The 17,272-nt window shown below is 39.6% G+C and overlaps 1 protein-coding gene across 14 annotated transcripts in view; it reads right to left on the bottom strand.

Annotated features, from left to right (window-relative positions):
• Positions 1–17,272, bottom strand: part of tns1b (tensin 1b) — a 164,234-nt gene that overhangs the window by 112,899 nt on the left and 34,063 nt on the right. For all 14 annotated transcript variants that reach the window (XM_061692732.1, XM_061692752.1, XM_061692730.1 and 11 more), the window contains exon 2: positions 10,529–10,643. In XM_061692732.1, coding sequence (XP_061548716.1) covers positions 10,529–10,643 — 115 coding nt within the window. The remainder of the gene's footprint in view (positions 1–10,528; positions 10,644–17,272) is intronic.

Raw genomic sequence — 17,272 nt, 5'->3', positions numbered from 1 at the left:
TTGTGTTTATATGTTCACTCAAAGTTCTAATCAAATCAAGCCATTGCTCCTCTTGGATGTCAACACATATCTGCAGGCTCCCTTTGCACACTGTTGTAGCCCCCTCACTGGACTCCCCCCAGGCTCTACAAATGAGGGTCAATAGAGGAGCATCTGGGCCAGCGCCTCATAAATTGTCAGTTTCCTTTTTGAAGGACGCGGAGAGTGAAAACACAGTGCTGTGTGCTCAGGGGTAGGCTTTCCAAATAAAGGAGGAGATTGTATGCTTTTACTGGAACATAGTACACCTTATGTAATGAGTTTTTCTTCCTGTCTCAAGGCACATTTTTCAGTGCCGGCATAATCACATGCAGTATCTGCTGTCATTAGTTCATATGTTCGGTCTGTATATTTGGCTTATGGAATGCTTGGCAAGTTGGCAGAGGTCCACGCGCTACTCAGGCTCACTGTAGTTTATTCCACAACTTAGCATCCACCAAATTGCAACACATGGCAAAAAAAAAAAAAAAGTAGCTTAAACTTTCCTATTCCCTTCATGTCTCAGAAACAGTAGCAGAGTGAACCCCTGAATTTTTTAAGTAAAATTTCTCCTTGGGTATTTGATTTTTAAAAAAGTACTTATTTGCAGCTCTCGTCGTATTTTCGTGCTCGTTCTGTAATGCCTAAAGATGTCAGAAGATGGCGCCAAATCCTTAGCTGATAGGAAAATTGTATTTGGTGTCAAGGAAGTATGTGGAAGGGATACGTCTCGACTATTCGAAGAGCTTTCTTTCTCTGGGAGGAGCTAGGTTTAGCCTGATTTGTTAGCGGAGAGTCTTTGCTCCATGTGTTTGTTCTGCTGAATTGTTATTAAAAAAACTTAAGCTAACAAACAACTAAGGTCTTGTTATTCCTTTATGATTTTTACGAGTACACTTGTATTGCATTTTTTCAAAATCAAATCATTTGTGGAAATCCAGGGTAATAATTTAAATTACGTTTGAAATTATATGAAAGCACAAATTGGCATGGCTAGTGAGGTATTTGTGTTCGGGGACGCACCACGTACATGCGGTAAATGTATCACAATTATAGTGTGTAAATTGTGCTTCAATTTGTTCTCCTTGGGTATTTTGATAAAAGAATGTCACAGACATCTGGGAACTGTTTTAAACTGTGGAAAAAATGCATAATATGTCTCCCTTAAGCCCAGCAGAAGTTTCATACTGACAAACTACAAACTCGAAAATGGATCAATTTGACCCGCAATATAACAGGAGGCTTAAAGAAATCCAATGACATCATCCTACATTTGGTTCCCATTTAGGCACTCGAGAGACTTATACTTGCGCGAAGTGGAGGGGGGTTAAAGTCATTTTGACTTGTTAATTACAGGCCATCAAATGTGGGCAGCGCCGTGTAATCCTACCGAAAAACACTCGAGTTCCCAAGGTCTTTATGTCATGGCACAGATTGCCCAGGAGCCTCAACCGGTATAACGTCATATTGATTCTGGAACAAAATACACTAAGTGGTAAGGGGGCTTGTTGCAAATGCTGTTCATTTTTCCAGAGTAGTCGTTATTATTGCTATATGAGTACACACCCCAACAGATTTGTAAGACAACCTTTAGTTTCCCTTCAAAACTAGTGTGTTCTATGAGATACTATACTGTACTTTGTATGTCACAAAGGAGCTAAGGTTAGCCTGGGTTGTTTGTGAAAGTTACAGAGAATACACCGAATCATCTGACAGCCATTTATTTTTAACAGTAATATAAGATGAGTTTGAAATGATACTTAAGTTGTTTGGGATCATCGTTTGAGGTATAATTATGATTTAACTTATTAATATAGGTAATTATAAACATTTTTAGAGGGGTGTTATTGTTATATTGTCTGTCTAGATGTGTTCATGCACCTTTTTGTGTTCAAATATCCCTTGCTTGAAGGGTTATAATACGGTGACTATCGATGTTATTCGTCAGTTCGTCTGTGGCGTTTTGCATTGTGTGCTAGCATTAAGCTAGCAGAGATTCTTAATTCACTACCATTGACGGCTGTTGAATTCAAATATCCGTTAACATGGAGGACTGGCAGTGAATGAGTTAAGGCAAAGTTGTGTTAAATACAAAATGTGTAATTGTCTCTGTTTTATCTTTACTTTGACAGTAAACCTCAAGTGGGAGTGGCAATAAACAGCTTGAAGTAGGCGTGGCTATAAATATCGATTCAGCAATTTTTCTTTTCGCAATTCAATCCATTTGGCAAATCTGCTGAATTGATTCACCTCCCGGCCGCTATGAGGCGCTGTGTGTGTGTGGGTCACGTTGTATGGACCGAAGCCAAACAAAGTGGCTATTCAAGCAAAGAGCAGCAGCAGCAACGTAAATAAAAAATAAAATATAAAGCAAATTAAAGAAATAAATAAAAGAGCAACTTCCACTTTAAAATCTGCTGTTTGGGGTCATTTTGGATTCCCCTGTGAATCCGAAACACAGAAACTGACAAAAGAGACTCACAATACGCAATTCCAACACGAAAACACGTCAGAAGTCGCCGGCCTGGAATTGTACACGGAGTTCAGACGGCGCTTTTGGAGTCATTGAAGTCGACAGAAAGAGCAACTGACCCCTACGTATGTAACTATCACTTCTCATTTCATTTCTAACGAGTGGGAATTAGTGTCAAATGTTCAGGCGCCCCCTACACAGAAGCCACACAGGGAGTTTGCAATATAGCCAACTTGTTGACAGACGCATTAAAAGGGGTTTGACAAAGGAAGTACTTGTACTGGCTTGTCTCACAATGCCGCAAACATGCTATGTCATTAGGTAATACTTAAATACCCTGATAATAATAATAGTACTCCTAATAAGTAAAGAAATATTAAGTATACATACACATTACTTTATCAATACAAAGCTGTCATCATATTTTAACTGTTGTGCTCCATAGATACAAATAAGTTATTATTGTGCTTTTTTTTTTATTACAATATCTAAGAGAAAAGAGCTAACATACGCTCTACCTTTTCAGTGTTTATATACAACTGCAATGTTTTACATTTGTACTCCATGTATACAAATAAGTTATGTACAAATCTTTATTTTCAGATGTTTTATTGCTTAAAAATGTAATGTCACATATGCGACATATTTGTACATGGCATTAAAAATAAATATTTCAGAATTGTCTAAATGTACTCTTAAATATTATTGCATTTGTAATGTGATGTATTTTTACTTTTTGTATATCGGAACATCCATCCATCCATCCATTCATCCATTTTCTGAGCCGCTTCTCCTCACTAGGGTCGCGGGCGTGCTGGAGCCTATCCCAGCTGTCATCGGGCAGGAGGCGGGGTAAACCCTGAACTGGTTGCCAGCCAATCGCAGGGCACATACAAACAGACAACCATTCGCACTCACAGTCATGCCTACGGGCAATTTAGAGTCTCCAATTAATGCATGTTTTTGGGATGTGGGAGGAAACCGGAGAGCCCGGAGAAAACCCACGCAGGCACGGGGAGAACATGCAAACTCCACACAGTCGGGGCCAGGGATTGAACCCGGGTCCTCAGAACTGTGAGGCTGACGCTCTAACCAGTCGGCCACCGTGCCGCCTATATTGGAACATTTAAATCAATATCAAACTGAATCGAATTGCAACCCTAAAGAATCGAAATTGAATCGAATCGTGAGGTTCTTCACAATGCCCAGCCCTAGCTTGAAGCCTTTTTTTCAAAGATTGCTCACTATCTGCCAAACTGAGTGAGGTGAGGTTACTTCACTGCCATCAGTTAGTACTTATATCTAAAATTTTTGCTTGTAAATCAAAGCAAAAAATTGGCCACGCGACGGCTTGGAGCTGGAAAAAACTTTTAAGTCAAGGCACCGCTGCACAATAAAGCTTGGTGAAGTCAAGCCAATGTCGACCTCTTCCCACAGAGAGCCATTATCAGCCACATGCTTTTATCCAGCCTGTGTTGATGTGTTGCTATGTAAATGCAAGTTTCATCACTTACATAAACAGAGCAAAAATCGTATGCGAGATAAGTGAAATGGAATGCACACATCGATGTTGCCCAGTGCCTCTGTGAGTGACCGGTAAGCAACACTCCATGTACAACTTCCATATTGGACTCGAATGTGTCTGGGCCTCGGGAGCATGGGTTGACCGTTTTAGGAATAAGAAGTTTGGAAAAAAAAAAACAACAGAAGTCTGTACAGTACTACCGCTTGTTAGATGACTCTTGGTGTGCGAAGGTTGTATACTATTGGCGTGGAGGGTGAGAGGAAGGAAAATATGATGGAGAGTTGGGCGATTTCCTTGGCCTGTTCCTTTAGTAACGAGTGTGTACTCCCACAGGGCTGGGCTGAACCACTCCCTGTACAACACTGAACACAATCAGTGGGCAGGGCTGGAGAATTTCCTCTTCCCCTTCACTCTCACTTTCCCCCCATCCCTCTTCTTACATTCTTTTTCTCAGCTGTACCAACACGTGAGCACCAGTGTAAATACATGTACACAGTCCACGTGCACAACATTACCAACACACTAATTGTGTACACCGGTGTGTCCCAACTTTTAGTGAGCCAAGGCATATTTTTTCATGTGAGAAAAATCTCACAGCAACACCACCAAACCAAAATGTCACAAACAGTATATTCAGTGGTACCAGAACTTACGAATGTTTTCAGATACGAGCCGTCGCTTGACCAATTTTTTTCGTTTTTTTTTTTTTTAATCTTTAGCTGTGAACAAAAATTGGAGTCGCGAACGCTACCAGCAGTTTGGCAGATAGTGAAGAATTCTTCAAAAAAAAAAAGTGGCTTCAAGCTGTTGATTGCCTAATATATAACAAAGAGAATTACACGTGTGTATTAAAAACATAAATGTGTCTTATAAAAGTCTGCTAGCTTACTTCTCAAACACAATGCAAATAGCCATAGACTGGCAAATGAAACTGCAAAGCATCTATGTTGTGGTGTTATAACCCCAGAAAATGTAACGTAAAAATGAATAATATTAATAATTAATATAATCTCCCACAATATTCTTAGATTACTCATGGGTCAATTTGCTCCAGGTCGTGTTTGATTACCCAAATCTGTCAAAATAAATAAAGTAAAAAAAATCCCAATCTGTATTGTGATTTGAAACATACCCCAAGTCAAATTGAATTGTTACATTTCACCCTTGGTGGGTGGGCATGCACACTAGAGACCCAACTATTTGTATGCAAGCCATTAAAAAGTCAATTGTCCATAATATGTCCCTTTAACTCAGTTGTATACGGTCTTAAAGAAATCTTAAGACATATAACTGTTTTGTCGAACTATCTGGCGTTTCATCATTCTGCCGCCCATCCTACAGCTGCTTTTCATCCTTGGCAGCTCTGTTGTGGGTAAAAAGCTCCACCTTCATCCAGCTGATGTGCTCGTCATGGGATGTTTTTCAAAGATCCTGATGTGTAACAGCTAGTTCATTTGAAGGCTGTAGGCCTGCTTCAGAGCAGGTTACAGTCAGCAGCAGCCTGTGTGAGCGTGTGGAGGCTCTCCATGCTCACATTTTAGTTTCATTACACACTAAATGATTGTAGCGCCGTCTTGTGGATAATATCACAACTACAGTACTTGATGTTTACTTCTCCTTCGCCTCCTTATCTTTTAATTTGTTTTAACGATTTATGATCCATCCACAAATATACTAAAGCTATTAACGTTCAGGAAATATATATTGGTGTACTCCTTTAAATTTTACTCTCCCTCGTTTTAAAGTTTAAAAAGCACATAAACTATTAATGGGTTGTAGAATAATAATGATCATCATCATCACCATCTTGAATAAAATATGCTAAAACTTCAAATCCTGACCCCTTTTTGTCAATTATACTGTATATGCAGTATTATATTATACATTTTAATATTTTTACATTCATATTTTGATGAAAAAGAAAAAAAAACATAGGAGGGTTGTACAATTAAATATGTTTTATATATAAAGCAGCCAAAATACACTATCATGCAGTACTGTTCTACATGATTGCAAACGATAGTAACATAATAAGAAGACAGTAATCCTGTTGTTAAGTTGTGGGTTAAATTGACCCGTACTAATATTTTAAGACTCTTTTCTTTCATCATATGTATGTATTTTATGTGTTTTATTATTATTATTACACTGTATGTTTAAAACATTTGAGCCAGGAGTTAAACATGCAGCAGGTCACATTGACTCATGAACATTTTTGGTGTTCCAAAGAAACAAACATAACAGGTGTGTTAAATAAATCTCTCTTTGACTGTGTTTTTATTCCATTAATCTTTGTAAAGTCAGAAACTCATTTTAAACTTGCAGGTGTACCCAATGAAGTGTCCCCTGAGTGCAAAGGGTAGTAATGATGTCACAAATCCAAAAGATGGCGCTGTCACCCTCACATTACACATTTCTGTGTTTCCCAACCTTTATTGGGCCAAGGCACGTGTTTTACAGGAGAACAATCTGAACAAAAATGTCACCAAAATTATACAGATTGAAATATTGATCTCGCCTTAATTTGTACTCGCAAATGTGAAATATGTGTTTATCCATCCATCCATTTTCTGAGCCGCTTATCCTCACTAGGGTCGCGGGCGTGCTGGAGCCTATCCCAGCTGTCATCGGGCAGGGGGCGGGGTACACCCTGAACTGGTTGCCAGCCAATCGCAGGGCACATACAAACAGACAACCATTCGCACTCACAGTCACACCTACGGGCAATTTAGAGTCTCCAATTTATGCATGTTTTTGGGATGTGGGAGGAAACCGGAGTGCCCGGAGAAAACCCATGCAGGCACGGGGAGAACATGCAAACTCCACACAGTCGGGGCCGGGGATTGAACCCGAGTCCTCAGAACTGTGAGGCTGATGAAATATGTGTTTAGTTAAATACAAAGCTACTCTGTTGTATGCGACAGGTGGATACACAGGTCAATTGTACCTTCCTGTCATCTAGTGAAAGGACATCCAGTTATTGCGATCATCACTATATGTGGCATAGATAGATGAACAAAGGTATTTGTTGTAGTAATTCTTAGTTACATTTCTGTGAAAATTGATCATTTCTGGCAAAGTGGTTGGGAATCATTGCATTGCTATTACCACCTAATTTGTGAGACTTTCTCAAAAAAAAAACATTTTAGGAAATATTGTGTGTGTGTGTGTGTGTGTCTCAGTGTGACCTGCATACCAGCTGTATGAGGTCAGCAGTTAGAACCAGAGTTATGATAACCTTCCACTATGCCTTTACACACACACACACACGCACGCACACACACACACACAGACACACACACACACTACGGGAGTGTGTACCAAGTGTTTTTCATTCCACCCCGTACACAAATTTAACCTGTGCTGTCACTGCACCTTCGTCAATGAAAATAAAACCCGCTTCCTGCCCTGGAGGCCCAATTCTCCCAAAATACTCCATTACGGAGTTCCTTGTTTTGTAACAGCGCAGCTGACCTGCGTCAACATGCCTATTGTGAGAGTAACCCACACCTTGTATCCTGGCAACCGACGGGCGGGAGGAAGTCCAACTGCTTGTGTCATCGGGAGACCATGTGACTGCACAGTGTTGGTAAACAAGAGCAGAAGAGGGGAGGTACAAACTGTTCTACTACTCAGTGCTTGGAGCATTTAGAATGAACCGTAGGAGCTAGTTTTAATGTTTTGCCAGTAACTTCACTCATTATGTTGCGTGTATACTGCATACCTTTATGGTCCTAAATCTAAAGATAAATTCATCAGTTAATGCTTTTTTTGTACGTTTTTGTACTTGTAAATTCCTCTGTTGTAAAATTAAATACTAAAGGACAAAGTATAGTAAAATAGTCAAATGTAATTCATATCTTTGTTGTCGTAAGCATTAAGGGACCAAAAATGTCACAGTCCCACTCTGTATAGAATTTCCTCAATGAACTGAATTGTACAGCAGCAGCACGGTGCATTTGTGGTTAGCACGGCTGCCTCACATTTCACAGGTTCGGGGTATTTGTGAGTTTAAAAAGCAGATCCTTGACATTAAAGCACTAACATAATGCCACTGAGGGGGAAATGCCTTTTATTGTCCAGGCCGTACTATCACGGGTCAGGTTTGGAGAGCTCCGACCAAAATGTTCCCACTTTTCCAGCCAAACCAAACAACCAGACGCTTCCGCCAGGCCGCGATTGTAGTTATCGGACTGAAAACAGACATTTCCACTATTGTGCCATTTTGCTGAACGCGTCATATCTTTCTTATTTTTTCATATCTCTTACTAGTGGGTGTAAGCAGGTGGCTGACATTATTGTTTATAATGGCATCTCAGTCAACTTCCTGCCATATAGCTTTCATCTGACATGATATTATCATGAACACATCGAGTCAGGGACCATCTGGGATTTCATGCTCCTGCATTGTTGTGAAGTGGATACAAGTTTAACCCTCCTGTTATGTTTGTCTCTTTTTGGGAAATAAAAAATACTCACAAGGTCAATGTGACCCACTACATTTTCAACTAACAGAAAAGTTGACATCTCTTACCCCAACTGTAGCCCCTTGTGTCACTACTGTATCACTGTATTTAATATACGAAAACATTTAAAAATATACATCCAGGGGTGCCTTGAGATACAAGTGACCCAACTTTTGACTTTTTTTCAACTTACGAGTCGTTGTTCAGATGATTTTTTTATTTTTTTTGCTTTGAGTCGTGAGCAAAAATTGGAGTTACAAGTATGGTGGCAGTGAACTCCACGCACCCTCACATCACAACGAGCAGCAGTTAGGCTGACAGTATACAGTACAACTATTCAAAAAAGGTTATTGCTGCTTATTGCAACTCCCGGCTGAAGTTTACTGTCAAAGTAAACATACAACAAAGAATTACACATTATATGTATTTCTACAGCCACTGAGCTGTGCCTTAGGAAAGTCAGTTTAGCTTAATGCTTATATATATATTAAAAATATATATATTTTTTTTAAAAACGCCATAGAACATCTAATGAATAAAATCGGTGTCGCAGTGTTATAACTTTAACTGACAGACATTTGAACACAAACGGTGGAGCAACACATGTAAACAGATAATATGGCATTACACATTGGCATATATTCTTTATCTTTTGTGAAGAACGACTACTATTACTGCAGATCATGGAGTTTATTTTGTCGCATTCTATTTAATTATGTCATTAGTGTATGTTTTTATAAAGTACAATAATATAGTGTTATTTTTCTTATCAAAACCAACACTTTTCTTGTTGTTGGTTTTTTTGGGGCGGTGAAATCGATGAATGGCATTCAAAGGAAAAGATTATTTGAGATATGAGTGTTTTGACATACATGGGTGGTCACGGAGCGATTTAAACTCGTATCTCAAGGCACCACTCCGTATGTAATAAAAAGAAAAATGACTAAAAAACGTATTAACTTAATCACAACATAACAGCAGGGTTGAGATCATTAAGAAAATTGATGGTTCAAAGCTATCAGTGGGGGCATTGATAATGTAGTGCTTCACATAGTTGCAATCAGAGTTATTGGCACGGTCAATATAGTCAATAAACCAAGTAATTCAAAAATGTGAACCAAAAAGAAAAAAGAAAAGAAGTCGAGCAGATTTTTAAAATATGAACAAGGGTCAATTTGACCCATTTCTGGGTCTAGCCAGGGCCCCTGGTGTGGGTGTGAAAGGCTTACCTGAACTCCAGGACCTTAAAGTGTTTTTTTAAGCTAGCAAGCTGAAAAGCTGTGATTTTGTGACACCCGCAGACCTGTTGAAATTTCTCAAAAACACCCCCAAATATTTGCATGACAAATAGCCAAATTAGCTAGCCTAATAAGTTTAAAAGCGTTAGCCTAATAGCATAGTTGCCTAACTAAGTCAGTGATTCTCAACTGGTGGGTCGGACCCAAAAGTAGGTCGCGGACCCATTTTGGGTGGTAACAAAATACATTGGGGTATTCGTATTCAGAATGTTTTTTTCGTTACAGTACAGAGGCGGACAAAGTTCCCACATGGAACATATGAGATCAGCGACAGGAAATATTACTAACCTGTGCTCGAGTTACTAGTTTACTCCGTAAACAAATACAGTGCAGCTCAGCCTCTGGCTAGCAGGGAACATGGCTAGCAATATGCAATAGCAATATGCAATATGCAATAAAAGCATTTAAAAAATATGCTTTTGGTGATATGTCAAACTCATTTGAATCGGCATTTTAAAATATAACATACTGCGGATGTTTTCAGAGGCTATTTCCAATCAGAAAAAGTTTGCTTTATTGATCTTAACTTCTATAAAAGTGGGTCGTGACTATGCAACAACAGGAAAATGCGGATCCCTGGGTGAAACCAATTGAGAACCATAATTGATACCCGAACGTTTTTGGAAAACACGAAAAAAACCAAAATTTTCCGCAAGTCCTTTGGTATTTTTTATTGATTTGGTAAGAGTGAGTTAAAAAATAACTACTATTAAGCTTACAATATGGAGATTGAGCTGAGGTGACTGACCTCTGCATACGAGTCCATCGTGGACGATGATCTGTCTGCAAACGCTGCAGTGCTTGGACTTCTTAAAAGTCTTCTCCCGGAAAGTGTGGGAATGCAGAGCGTCCAATTCCTCCGGCTGCAAAAAGGAAAATAAAATTAACAGGTGGCGTGTCAGTGCTGAAATGTTTTTGCTTCATGGCGTCCAGGTGTTGCAATTTGTTTTGGACAGATGTTCCTGTGCAGGTGTCAGCAAAGCAGTTTATTTCATTTTGTCGGTATATGCCGTGAACGAATGGAACACCTGACTACACACATAAATCAAGCACGGCCATTAAAAACTTTACCCTGAAGCCACGTCTCCTCCAGAGCATTACATACAGTAAATTTCTCAACCTCATAGATAATGGGTATCGGATTTCTACGTTTCTAAGCCCCCCGGCACTACAACAGACGTGGACAAACGCGACTAACGTGGACCATCGCAAAAAAAAAAGAAAAGAAAAATTTCAGTCGTCAAAGCGATTGAGCACCGCACATCGACCAAAGCGCTGCGATAGAAAAAACGTGTATCCGGGTTTGCGGCTCCATATACAATATATTTTATTGAACTACAAAAGCATGGTGTGATTATCAAGGAAGAAGCAGATGTCCACAAAGGAGAGGAAACGAGCGAGAATAAAGATATAGATATTTTGAGAGGCTGTACAATGACCGATTCCCTCATTCATTGATTGTACCTGTGCATTTCATTGACATCGACTCGCCACACTTTGCTTTTTAGCCACAGGTACATATGAAATTATAACTATAGTTAAGTATTGTAAAACACAATATACTTTACATATTGTAATTGTAAAAGTGTGAATGTTTTAATACGGCTTATGAATATATTACTGTGTATGTTGGGACTGAGCAAGGTTGAACATTTTGACTTATGACTTGCTGAACCCAAGTGAAGACTTGACTCGACTTGCTGAAAAATGTAGGGCAAAAATCAAGCAAGTCAAGTTCAGTCTGACCTGACTTGCTCGATTTTTGCCACAATAACTTGGGGCTTGCACATAAATGACTCACTCCTGTCCTCGCAGATGGTTTGTGCGACCATGTGTCAAATTGGACCTGTCTGAATCCTGTCCTAACATCTAACAGCTGCAACGTTTTCGTTCCGTCTGCGTTGTTTAAGGTTTGCCACTCATCAATGCTACAGAGATAATACAAAGGTCAATCTTTTCAGGTGAGGGAGCTTGGGAGGGTCAACTGTTTGTTTCCTTTGGTATCTTTTCAAGAAACCTGTAATGTATTTGCCTTTTCCCGCTGAGGACTCACCAAAGGGAAAAGTGACATCATTTCTGTGGTCTATTTGTTCAGGTGGTCCTCACATTGCCTCCACAGTTTGGCTCGTTAGTCCTCCTGTTATGTTGGGGGTCATATTAACCTATTCTAAAGATTAGTCCTAGTTTTTAAAAAATGTATATATACAGTATATATATGTATATATTCCCCCATTGTAAGATACCAAGAGGGTTATGGAATAGTGGCAACGGAACCAAGCTCGGGGTTCTCAAATTTCTGAGTTCAGGAGAGAATGTTTTTCCAGGGAAACCGTCATAATCCTTATGCCAATCTAACATACAGTAACTACTGTTTAATAGAAAGGAACTTGACCGAATTCAATGTACTGGAATTAAAAGTATTATTCATTCAACCTCGGTAACTGATGTGCACTGCTTGAATTAACAACAGGGCTGCTAGTTTACAAAAGTGAATTCAGTGTTGTAATTTAGCCATTTGGTTGCTATATATCATTATATATCACTCTAGCAACTGTTTGTCGAAAAAGTGACTCGCGGGTTTAAATCCCGCTAAAAAACAGACATGAGCACAAGATATTATGTTGGAAAGATACCAAGCTACGGTACTTTTATTGATAGATCAAGCACAGAGGGGTCGTATTTGAGTTATAATAAAAAAAAGTGACCTTGAGAAACATTGCTGTATATCTGTATTGAATTTCGAACATCTGCAGATGTATACATGGACTCAAGCAGGAAATGTTTTCAATGCAATTTTCAATAAAGTGCGAGGGCATGCATCCATGTGGCTTCCATTAACTAGCTATGTGTGCAAGCTGGACAGGCCAGTGTGATGTCATGGGCTCGGCATATTGGCAAAGCTCACACAAGAAGGTTATTGGAGAAAACCAATCCTTGCTGTAGGATATTATCCCACCAAGTCATCGCAGGGCTTTTCCACACTGCGACAATAAGGCGCTCTAAAGCAGTCGTGCTAGGCCAAAGCCATTCCATTTTCAAGTCCACAAGCTGGCTGTCAAATGTTTTCTTCCCTCCCGCGTCTTCTTCTTTCCTTCCCTTGTTGTACGTGTACGCTCGGCCAACTACGAGGCGCTCTAAAGCAGCTAGACGAGTGCAAAGCTCCCGTTCACATGCTAGCTGTCAGGTTGGGCTTTTTTCCTCTCTTTCCTTTCCCCTCCTTGTGCTTCCGCCTTTCTCACTGGGATGTGCATGCACTCACAGCTAACAACGAGACGCTCTAAAGGGGCCACAGTAGTGGACTATCTGAGGGGAAGATGTTATTTCGGGGTGTAGGCATAGCTAGCTATCTAACCGCTAAAATGCTGTAACTGAGGGGAGGACAACTCATGCCAAAGCCCATGTGTATCACTCCCAAACCCAAAAAAAATCTGAAATAAAAATTGAAATGGTGAAAACAGTTCAACACAGCGTAGCGTGTTAAACTTTACAAAGGCTCAATTTGACCTGCAACATTACAGAAGGATCAATCATGCAGCAGATCGCTTTGACTAATGAATCAAGCAAAACAAGATGGATTCCCAAGGACACACCTGATTTAGCAGAGAGGAAGAGAAGTCACAAAACTTTAGATTTTGAGAAACCTACACCCCTGCATTTAAATCAAATACACTTTACAAGTCATATGAGAACATCATGAGATTTTATGAAGCAAATGCACACAAGTATGATGGCTTCCATATGAGTGGGGAGTGGGTGGGCAAGGTTCTTTTTAGAAAAATGTGCAGACACGTATCGAAACACCAAGCAGGTAGTCTCACTTAAGACATTACTGAGTTCCATGAGGGGTGACGGCAGCAAACACATAGAGACTCACGTTTCAGGTCCACAACACTCAGTTTTTTCCCAATGTGAAGTGTTATCTTTATGTTTCACCAATCTTATACATGACGTTCTTTACTTATCAATTTCAGAGAGAAAGAGAAGAGAAATAAACATACAGGAATAGATTAAACCCTGCTATCCTTTGGGTCAAATTGAGCCATTTTAAAGTTTACCCTTTTGTTATGTTGTGGTTCAAATTGACCCATTCTAAAGTTTCAAAATTAAAAATATATATATTTATAAAAATGTACTGTATGTTTACAAATAAAACAAAATTTCTCTTAACTTATTTTTATAAATTTTTAATGATAAACAAGCAGTGGGTCACACTGACCCATGAACATTTTGGTCAAAAATGAGTGTTAAGTTGTTTTTTTTTTTTAATAGTTATTCGGTATGATGCTTCTGCTTGGCTTAAGCAGCATATAAAATGAAAGTGGTTCATTTTGTTGTGATTATTAAGTCAGTGTTTCAATTTGACCTACCCAGAAGAGGTGACTCATGTTATTAATTTATCCACTCCATAGAAAAGTAAAATAATATAAACTATTCCAACATACATTAAAAGTTTTAACGTGTATTTTGAATTAAAAACAAGGAAATATTCTTCGTTGAAGGGTGATCAATGAGCGGTAACGCATTAAATATTGATTAATATGCACATAATTGTGAGATATAAATAATCTATACTACTACAATACTATTAAACTTGTAATGAGTCATTTTGACCTGCAACATAACATAAGGGTTGAAAAAGTTTGGAAATTGACTTTTTTTTTTTAATCGCTTCTATCATGTTGCCGTATAAAGAAGCTAAAATGTCAAAGAAAATATGGTCCAAAAGTTGAACCATCCAGAATCCAAACACAGAAGGGCGCAGGGGTTTCTTCCATTTAATTGGCCTCAACCTTTGAGGCGAACATAGCAGTGAATAGTCATGTATATTTACAAAGGTTTGCCAAAAAAGACCTAAAAGTTCATGTGGAGGTTTAAGTAATCGAATGATGCTACTACTCCTGGTGTTCTTCAAGCTCTGTGTGACAGCTCGCTTGTTTGTATTTGAGAGCCACATGGCAACAGCGCTCCAGCCAAGCCTTCATTCATTCCTCCCTGCTGGCCATCACTACATAACGTGATTAGCTTAATCTAGTTAGGCTGAAATAGCAGCCGTGGCTGTCCTGGATGCGCCCGTGTTGGTTGGCCAAGGACACTTTTTCGACCAAACACTGGAGGTCTCGGCCTGGCATGACACCGCATGACCAGAAAAGATGTTTCTTGGGCCAGGCAAACGGGCTGGAATTATAGGGCTGCCTTGAGATACTTTTTAATTCATTCCGTGACCACGCTTGTAACTCAAAATCCCCGTATCTCAAATCCTCTTTCCCCATCAAAATGAATGGAAATACCATGAAACTGTTCGAGCCTCCCAAAAAAAAAATATTTTTTTTTAATGACAAAAATAGCCCTCTATCATACTGTCCTATTGTACAAAATAATGGCACAATTAAATATAATATAAAGAAACTAAAACAGCGGCACGGTGGCCGACTGGTTAGAGCGTCAGCCTCACAGTTCTGAGGCCCCGGGTTCAATCCCCAGCCCCGCCTGTGTGGAGTTTGCATGTTCTCCCCGTGCCTGTGTGGGTTTTCTCCGGGCACTCCGGTTTCCTCCCACATCCCAAAAACATGCATTAATTGGAGACTCTAAATTGCCCGTAGGCATGACTGTGACTGTGAGTGCGAATGGTTGTTTGTTCCTATGTGCCCTGCGATTGGCTGGCAACCAGTTCAGCGTGTACCCCGCCTCCTGCCCGATGACAGCTGGGATAGGCTCCGGCACGCCCGCGACCCTAGTGAGGAAAAGCAGCTCAGAAAATTGATGGATGGATGGAAACTAAAACATTTTTGCCACATTTTTTTCAATTAAATGGACATTATGCGGTTCCTTCTGAAGTGGCCTACCTTGGCTACTTGGGGGCAAAATAATTCATCTATCCATCCATTTAGTTTCCAGTTTTTCTAACCAGTCAGCCACCGTTCCGCCGCAAAATAATTCAGACAGCTGGATATATACAGACAAGACAGCCCCGAATATTAGTTGTTCTTTGCAGAAGATAAATAAAGTATACCTGCATATGAGCATTGCTATTCCTATAAGCAATGGATTTTTAACATAAACAGTGGAGCAACACATGTACAAAGGTAATATGGCATTTCTCATTTTGTGTTAGCATTAAGCTAGCAGACTCAAAGGTAAAGTTATGTGGTTGTTTTAAATGTGTTTTCTTTGTTTTATATTTAGTTTGAAAACAAACTTGAAGTGGACGTGGCAATAAACGGTTTGAAGCCTCTTTATTGAAGAATTGTTTACTATCTGCCAAACTGCTGCTTGTGAAGTAAGTTGAGTTGAGTTCACTGCCACCATACAGTGCCTGGCTCTCAAGTTTTTAGTTTTAAGTCAAAGCAAAATGTCAGTTGAATAACGGCTCATATCTTGAAAAACCCGGCACTGTATCTTTGTTTATCTATCTATGCCAGCGATGTATAGTCAGTGCAAGACAGAAAATGTTTATTAATCTGAAATTATTTGAGTCTAGTTATTTACCTATTTGTCATCTCCGAAGCCTTATTCAGTCAGTCACACAGTTGGTATGCCCAGTATGAGGGATATTATGAGGCGTTGGCGGGGGTTTCATCCAGGCATCCACCACTCAAACACTTGTCCTATTTAGACATTTGCTATCCTCTTAAATGTAAGGGTGAAAGGGGAAAAGGTTTTATATGTCCTCTTGCAATCCAGCCTCAGACATTTAACCCCAAAATATTGTGTAAATACAGCACTAGGATATATAGCACGATGTTCCCTTTTGTGAGTCCATAATTGTTTCCGACCATTAGCAATGCAGCTGGCACTCTAGGAGTTTGTTTATTGTTTTGGGGGGGTAGCCAGCGAGTTGCTTGGGGGGTGACAAGGGAGGGATGGGGGTGGTTAGCAGAGAATTAATTAGTTTTTTAAAGAAACTCATATTCATAAACAGTAAGGTGGTTCTGACTGATTTTATGTTTCAACGTTGAAGGAGCATCAGCATTTTGGAACTCAAATTTAAGACGTTCAAAAGATACACAAAGTGAGGAAAACCTTCTAAGCGGGCAGACAGGACCCTGAAGCTGAGGTCAGGGTGCACACGTACCCCCCCACCCCACCCACCCCTGAGCTCTCAGGCACCACAGCTCCTGGGAACTCTTCCCCGAGCGACGCATGCATAATCTCCTGCTTGGCATTCATTAGCATACATGGGTAAAAACAAGATGAAAATCTGCAAACACACACACAAAGAGATGGAAACAGTAGCACATCCATTCACACAAAAATCTTTATGCTTTAAAAAGCTGTAAAAATGTGCCCACCCACACTTATCTTTGTTTTGTTTTTTTGCCATTAACAGAATACTAAGTACCATATTATCGTTGTAATCTTAGCAACATATGATAATTATCTTGACAACAAAGTGCTATATTTTTTACTTTGGGAGACATATTTCTCATTATAACTTCCAATTGTCCAAAAATAAGCACATTGCGATGCGCATCAAACCAAAATGCCTGACTTT

This window comes from Phycodurus eques, chromosome 12 (assembly GCF_024500275.1).
Source record: "Phycodurus eques isolate BA_2022a chromosome 12, UOR_Pequ_1.1, whole genome shotgun sequence".
NCBI lineage: Eukaryota > Metazoa > Chordata > Actinopteri > Syngnathiformes > Syngnathidae > Phycodurus > Phycodurus eques.
The sequence above is the reverse complement of the archived record's forward strand: the minus strand, read 5'-3'. Positions and strand labels throughout refer to the sequence as shown.